Source organism: Phragmites australis, chromosome 2, assembly GCF_958298935.1.
Source record: "Phragmites australis chromosome 2, lpPhrAust1.1, whole genome shotgun sequence".
Lineage (NCBI taxonomy): Eukaryota > Viridiplantae > Streptophyta > Magnoliopsida > Poales > Poaceae > Phragmites > Phragmites australis.
The window spans coordinates 13,079,163-13,087,217 of record NC_084922.1 but is presented as its reverse complement, the minus strand read 5'-3'; the positions used below and the strand labels follow the sequence as shown (position 1 = coordinate 13,087,217).

Genomic DNA, 8,055 nt, shown 5'->3' with positions numbered 1-8,055 from the left:
TAGAAGTGTTGGGGCCAGAGAGTGCGGCATGAGAGTAGGGGTGAAAAAGGGCGAAAAGACTAGGTGAGGACGCCAACCAGCCAAAACTCCCACTTTATTGACCCGAGGAGGAGTTGTTGCCCTCTCAAGGTACGGGCCCACATCCTGTCCCATCCCTCCCCCACTATCATGGGGAACTGAACTGCTCTCCACGATCCTCCAACACTGAGACGCCATGTGTCCCACTACCGCCTATCAGGATGTGACTGCACAGTAATCGCAGGTTGCATTTTTACGCTCTCTCTCGCAGGTGGTGTTAGGCATTTGACTCGACTGATTGGACCAGAACGTCAAACGACTAAAAAAACATAGTTGGAGGGCCATAGGCCCCCTAACAACGGAGCCAAGAATCACCGGAGGCCTCGCTCCGGGGACCGTGGGGACGGCTGCTCCGCTGGCCATCCTCGTGAGGGGTTACTATTGGGGGTTGCCATTAGGGACCTCTGGTGCCCCTTGGCTTTGCCTGTCTAAGCCCAAAATCCATAATGCTCATGACCCTTTTGGAACCTCCTGACTCCGATCGTGGAGCCCAGAGGCTTAAGGATGGGGCCGACCAGCCACATGGTGTCTGTCATGATATAACCGGCATTTAATTTTGGACAAGTGGTGGCTGCCCTGACATGCTAGTGCAACTGGTGATCGCTTGACACATTAGACAGTGCGGTGCCATGATAGACGACCAGCCGCTACAGCCACTTGCTGAGATAAATGCTACCACTAGCCGTGACAACAATTTACGGGGCTAACCTTATGCTTTGGTTGTACAGTACAACACATGTATCTCTACCAGCCTCATATGGGCATGTTTGAACATTTACACTCTGAATATCAGTATAAATACAGATCCTTGGCCCTCAAGCTAAGGGGACAGCAGAATTCCCTAAGAACTCTAGGCACTCTTGTCCTCTCCATTTCTTCTCCAAGCTTGAGCTACTCATGTGAGTTGGTTCTCGACGTACCTTGTTCGTGGAAGACTTTTTCTTTCACGAACACCATAATAGTCGATGCATTGAAGCAATGTTCTCTTTTGTTATAGTTTTGTTCTTGTTTTCTTTCTTCCTTTCGTTTGGATGTGTGCATTTTATGCAGAGACCAAGGATGAACTCTTGTGTGTTGTATTATTTTGATATAACTATGAGAGTTAATAAAGCTTTCTTTTTCAAATAAAAACCCAGATCAAGGAAAATGTAGCGAAGAAATAAAAGAAGAATGTTTCCATTAGTGACACCTCCGTCCTAACTGACAGCGTGCTTTATTTCTTCTCCCCATTTTGCCTCATGTAGTCATGTAACATCCGAGGTACTCTCCTCAGGCTAGCAGTGCCCATCTGCTCCTCCTGCCCCACCAATCTCTGCTACCTGCCAGCCATCTCCATCACCCACCACAATGTCAAGGTTGTCATCTCCAACCATCCACCAGCCCGGACAGCCATGCCACTCTCGGATCTACCACTGCAACGGGCTTAACCCACTAACCCCGCTTGACAGGTCGCCAGCTCACTCGGATCATGTACCGCCATCCGTCGCCACCAACTCGCATGGATTGACGCTGCCATTTGTGAGAACCATCTCCGCCCACCTATGGTGATCGTCCGTCCGATCTGCGTACCCCGCCAAACCCAGATGATAGCAGTACGCATCAAAATATTCTAGTCATTTCGAAACACAGCCATACTAGCTACAAGATTTGGTGTTCACAACCCAAAAAATTGGAGCTTCCATGATATATCCATACATACAATCTTTCTTTTTGTGTATTATTTTATTTTTGAGTGAATTTCATGGGTAATCCCTAAACTTGACCCATGTTCTCATTCATGCCCATGTACAAACTCGGTTCATTGTACCACCATAAGTCCAAACCGCCTATGACCGTCCGGGCCAGCTCGCCTATGTGGCGCACCAATGTGACTGGGCGGGAGTTTTGACACCATTTGTAGTCACGTGAGTTGCTCATGAAGAGGGTTTAGGGGGTGAGGGGAGCAGATATGCTGGGAACCCCTTGAGAACTCCTCATTCTCATTTTGAGCCGCAACTCTTCGTTTGTGAGGACCGGAAGTGGAGGAGTCAGGAAATAAGCAAAATAGTGTGGTCTATCTTAGATTGGGCGTGATCAAAGACCATCATCGCATCACAAGAGGGAGAGGGGTTGCGGGCAACTCCGCAGTCGCTTGCCAATCACAGGAAAGGCGAAGCATGGTCCCAAGGTTGCCGAAGGAATGGGAACAACCTTCAACTAGCACTCAACCACATCGAACATACCTTATGATTTGGGCAAGTGAAGAGGATGTGGTTGGGATTCTCATAGGTAGTTGCGTTAGCTCTACCACCTTTCTCCATCCGCAACAAGGGCATAAAATCAGGGGAATGTGTGCCTTCTCCGCATTCTACTTGACGACAAGGAGCTTGATACCCCTGCCATGGCATAGATTGGAGCAATGCTATAGAAAAGGGAAACTGTAATGGGATTTGAATTGGGGAGGCATATAGTACTCAAGGGACCAAATAAGAACATGCAAATGGCAGCAAAACTCCCACCCAGCCACATTGGCACACCACATAGGCAACTGGGGCGGTCAAAGGCAGTTTGGAGCTAAGATGGTACAATAAATCGACTTTAGAGTGCCAATCTCCAATTTGAGAGTAGATGGGCCTGGATGAGAACACGGACAAGTATAGCGACCGTTGATGAAATTCGCTCTTTCTTTTTTATCTCTGTTTTGCTTCCATCTTACATTTGTGTGGTGCTGTAGATACCAGGTCACCTGTGAAGTAGTTTTGGTGACAACCTTCTACGGTTTCATCCAGCCAAGGTACCCTTCTACAGTGAAGATTAGAGGCAAATTATAAAGTTGTGTGCCTCCTGAATATCCACTTATGCATGCACGCTGTTAATTATCAATTATTTAATCTCTCTCCCATTATTTCATCTACATTTCAGTTTCTACTGTTTTCTTTTCAAATTTGCTTTTACGTGGATCAATACATGCAATTTATTATGCTGATTGTAAGTCTTTTTATATTCCCTTAACCTTAGTTGCATGATTTCCGTCAATAAAACCATTAGTCCAAATATACTAAGCACATCCATTTTTCCTCTGACTGTTTTAGGTATCCTCATTGTGTCACCTTTGCTTGATAACCCATTCAAAACAAGAAATCAGTTCCTAGGTCCTTTTAATGCTCACCTTCTTCTTTGTTTCTTCAATAAAGTCTATTTCTAACTTTAGATGCCTCAAAGTTTCCTTTGAATTTCCGCAGCAATGCGAGGGGAATTCCACTATTTTAAAAAAAAACTTTAATCATTTATATATAGAATTTTTTAGATTTACTGCACTGGTATTATGTAGATATGTCATAAGAGAGTTTTCCATACCTTATATTTTACACAGTTCTTTGTAGCATTCCATTGGTCGAATATGTGTATTGGAGACAATGTACATTTCCGAAATGACCAAAGAAAGAGTGGATAGTACCACAAATGGGACCTATTGAGTGCAGAATTGAGATGGAATCTTGCGCTTTGGAAGCATCCGAGGTTCAGGCCAAATTACTCCTGATCGGTGTCACATGAGCAAGCGATGTTAAAAGTTCACATCATTACAACTCAGTCACGAGCCATCCATGGTTATCAATTGGCCGACCTGACATGTTTTTTGTACAGGAGGGTTCGGTCACAACTCAGACAACGTTCGAGAATCGGATGTTACTTTTCATGAGTCCGTGAAACTGAGTACAATTTCTCACCGAGATGTATCTGCTTCTGTTTTTGTACAGCATGGTGTAAAATATAATTACACTTGCTTTTGATTTTTGCTCGCTAGGTTTAATCGTTATTACTTTCAGTGAAAAAAATTCCCAATGAACTCCTAGCCTTGGGAAAGAATGATCTACACCGCCAACTCGATCTTGACCGGGAATGACATCGACAGCGCGCCGTCTCCGACGAGGACCGTGCTGACGCCCGACGGCACGACGGTGTACGCAGTCTCCTCGACGATCCCGAACTCCTTGCACACGTTGAGCGTGAAGGGCACGTCGACGGCCGCCCCGGAGGGCACGAACACCCTCCGGAACGCCACCAGCTGCTTCAGCGGCGCGTCGTCCACCTCGGGCGGCGGCGCGGTGTACACCGCCACCACGTGATCGCCGTCCACTCTGCCGGTGTTGGCCACCGTGAGGTTGAAGCTCACTGACTCGTCGCACCTGTGGCTGGCCACGTTGACGGCCGGGCAGGCCGGCGGTGTCACCCCCGGCTTGTAGGTGAGCTCCTTGCAGTGCTCCCAGGCGCTGACCAGGACCGTGATCGAGGCGCCGGTGGTGCCGGACGCGTAGCTGAAGTTGGTGTAGCTGAGGCCGTGGCCGAACGGGTAGAGCACGGCCGGCCCGCCGTAGAACTTGTAGGTTCGGCCGGGGTAGCCGTGCGCGGCGTCGGGACGCAGCGCCATGGACGTCATTGGGATCTGGTTGACGTACTCGTTCTTGAACCAAGTCAATGGCAGCCTTCCTCCTGTTTTTGTGATAAAAAATAAGTGTGAGAAATGTCATGCGTGGTGTGGATGTAAAGGATGTGCATTGTTTGATGAACACAATTCTGTACCTGGATTGTGTTTCCCGAAGACAACATCGGCGATGGCCGTGCCGCCTTCCTCGCCAGGGTACCCGGCCCAGACGATGGAGCCGATCTTTGGGTTGTTCTGCGCAAAGGAGACGTCCACGCCGCCTGCCGACATGATCACGAGGATGATTGAGTACGGATAGGCCTCGGCGACGGCATTGATCCAGCCGGTTTGGTTCCACGGCAGGAGGAGATCCTCCCTGTCGTTGCTCTCCCTTTCCACGCTCATGTTCAAGCCGGCAATGACGATGGTCGCATCGACGGTCTGCGCAGACATGGCTGCTCTGCCCACCCCTTTTGCCGCGTCACACGCCCCGTTGTCGCACGCGTGCACGTACGTGGCATTGACCATCTTCCTTATAGCATCGTATGGCGTCACAACTCCGCAAGGTTTGCCTGTATTTCGGGTAAAAACCAAGAATCCTAAGCGACAATGACTGCAGAGATAAGAGTAACAGAGTATTTTACACGAAAATAACAGCAGCTATCACAGTAACTTTGGCCTATTTATCGGATAGTGAACAGTAAGTGTCAACAAAATCATTTATACGATAATTACCTCGGTAATCTCCAAGCATGACATCAGTAGCATTGATGTGTTCCAATAGGCCAACCAGCGCCAGTGATTTAATCTTCTTGGGGTCCAATGGGAGTCGGCCGGCATCGTTCTTGAGGAGCACCATCCCCTGCCTCGCGGCGTCGGCAGCCAGTTCCTTGTGCTTCTTGCTGCAAACGTCTTTCACGCCGAGGGACTCGTACTCCGGCATGCCATCGAAGAAGCCGAGCCGCATCAGGGTCACGTAGACTTTGCTCAGGGCGTTGTCGACGTCGGCCTCCTTCAGCTTCCCTTGCCGCACGGCGTCGAGGCCGTAGGTGGTGAAGAAGTCCCGGGAGCCCTCCCAGAACATGCCACAGTCCAAATCCAGGCCGGCCTTCATGGCCGCAGCGGTCGCTTCGACGCCGGTGTAGTTGAGCCACTTGGCGTCCCTGACCATGACGCGGACCGAGTCGCAGTCGGAGACGATGTACCCGTGGAGCTGCCACTGGTCGCGGACGGTCTCCGACAGGAGGCGGTGGTCGGCGCAGGCGGGGATGCCGTTGATGCGGTTGTAGGAGCACATGACGCAGCTCGCGTCGCCCTCGCGGATGCACATCTCGAATGGGCGCTCGAAGGTCTCGATCATGTCGCGCTCCTGGACCTGCGAGTCGAACGTGAGGCGGTCGGCCTTGAACCACGCGTCCACGTCGTAGGCGGCGAAGTGCTTGCAGCAGCTGGAGACCTTGATGGGCCGCGAGAAGGGGTCGCCGCCAGCGTATGGGCGGTCGACGTCCTGCATGCCGCGGACGAAGCTGACGGCGTAGCGGCCGATGACGAAGGGGTCCTCGCCGGGGGTCTCGCTGGCGCGGCCCCACCGCGGGTCGCGCACCACGTTGATGTTGGGGCTCCAGTAGGTGAGCTCGGCGTGGCCCAGGTTGTACATGGCCCTGATCTCCGTGGACACCGCTCCGCCGATGGCCCGCCACAGGGACTCGTTGAACGCCGCCGCGCTGTTGATGACGAGCGGGAAGCTGGTGGCGCCGGGCACCACGTCGCCGAACCACGTGCCGCCGGGTCCGACGTCGGACACGCCGTGCAGGGCCTCCCCCCACCACTTGTATGGCGGCAGCCCGACGCGGGGCGCGCCCTCCGCTTGGTCACCGAGGTTGCGCACCTTTTCCTCCAGCGTCAGCCGGCCCACGAGGTCCCTCACCCGGTCGGCGTACGGCAGCGACGCGTCGCAGTACCGGAAGCCCGACATGTCGAGGCCCAAGGCCGCGAACCGCGCCGGGTCGCACACCTCGGTGTAGTTCTTCCCGTTCGTGCTGATCGGGCCGCGTCCCACGCTACCACCGCGGCTATTGCCCGGACCGGCGGCCGCAGAAGAGACGGCGGCAATGGCGCACAAGAGAGCGACCAAGAGGGAAGGATACCGGGACGAGGATGCCGATGCCATTGTGGCAAGAGGCATCCTCTGATCTTGGAGACTTGGGCTGGACGACGAGTGAACAGTGTGATGGGGCAGTGTATATAGGAAGGACGGGGCTCTTGGAGCAGTGGGAACATGGCTACGCAGTGAGTGTGCAAGCTCAAAATATTTAGTCCAGCTGGAATTCTGGAGATGTCGTAGTTGCTTAGTATATACCACGACCAGGCACATGTGTTGCGTTGCAGGATAATTTTGTCTTTGCATTCCCCGGACAAGCTGTGCATGGGCAAGGACACCGACAGGGTCACGTTGCGCCAGCGATGATAGGATACCACTGCTCTCGGAACGTACTTTCTGCTCAACCTCCATGACCATGGCGAGCAGAGAACTCTCCCAAGTCCCAACCTCCAAGTCCCTGTTTTAACTCTTGCATTCCCCTCTGTGAGCTTTGTCCAGAATCGACTGTATTTCCGGCAGATACGACGTGTGCGACGTCAGATTTGCTGGGTGTCTTGGAAGGGTTGCTTTGCACCCACATGCATTCCCGATGCAGTACAAGATTTCCAGCACGTGCGTGTGGACTCGCGTCGGTAGGTCGGACCGCTGCTTTCCCTCGTGGCGTGATGCGCGGCCCAGGAAGGCCGTGTCACCCAGCCGGTGGGCGGTTTGCCGCCGCGCCGGCGGCCACATTCGAATCGGCAGAAATGAATCAAATCACGGGCTCCGTTCAGGGATCCGCACGTCACCCACTCACCCATCAATAGGCTGGAAGGCCATCACGATCGTGCAGCCTCCGGAAGCTGAAGCCCAAAGGGCCACATGGGCAGGGTCCCAGGCCTGAAGCTGGAGATGGAGCTCAGAGTCCTAGCAGACGACGATGCAAAATTCCCAACCCCAAAATAAAAGCAGGCGTCGAAAATTGAACCCGAGTCGAAGGCATCAATACTATATATTACAGCTCCAATTCATTCTAGAGCTACTGTTCATATAGGCACTACATATCTACACATGTATATATATAGATATGGATACGTATATGTATATGTATATATATGTGTATGTGTATATATACGTGTATATATGTATGTACGTATCGGTATATTTATATGTATAATATAATTTTTGGAAAATTCCAGAAAAATAGCGAAAGATATAATAGTTATATTGATAAATCGGCTGAAATAATCTAAAATGCACAGAAAAATATCTAAAACTCAAAAAAATATGAAACAAATTTTGTTAGTTTCGTATTACTGTTGTCTACATATTAAATTTATGTGCATACATAAAAATAATATTGTTTTCCCATAATTAAATAAATGTATTAAATATTAATAAATTTATAAATAAATATTGAGATGCTCAAAATGGGTGAACCTAATTTTTTTAGTCTTCTTTTGTCATGTTCTGTAAAAAAAATAGGCACGACGTA

At 50.7% G+C, this 8,055-nt stretch overlaps 1 protein-coding gene across 1 annotated transcript; it reads right to left on the bottom strand.

The window, feature by feature from the left end:
* Positions 1–3,729: 3,729 nt before the first annotated feature.
* Positions 3,730–6,829, bottom strand: LOC133900123 (beta-D-xylosidase 3-like). Its single transcript, XM_062341258.1, has 3 exons — positions 5,216–6,829; positions 4,639–5,052; positions 3,730–4,548 (listed from the first exon to the last, which is right to left on the bottom strand). The coding sequence occupies exons 1-3, from the start codon at positions 6,663–6,665 to the stop codon at positions 3,929–3,931; spliced, it is 2,484 nt and encodes an 827-aa protein (XP_062197242.1). The 5' UTR covers positions 6,666–6,829; the 3' UTR covers positions 3,730–3,928.
* Positions 6,830–8,055: the final 1,226 nt, after the last annotated feature.

Excerpts from the sequence above, each read along its gene's own strand:
- LOC133900123 (XM_062341258.1), bottom strand. The coding sequence starts at position 6,665 with ATGCCTCTTGCCACAATGGCATCGGCATCCTCGTCCCGGTATCCTTCC. Across the intron at positions 5,053-5,215 it reads CATGCTTGGAGATTACCGAG|GCAAACCTTGCGGAGTTGTG; the intron begins GTAATTATCGTA and ends CCCGAAATACAG. Across the intron at positions 4,549-4,638 it reads CTTCGGGAAACACAATCCAG|GAGGAAGGCTGCCATTGACT; the intron begins GTACAGAATTGT and ends TCACAAAAACAG.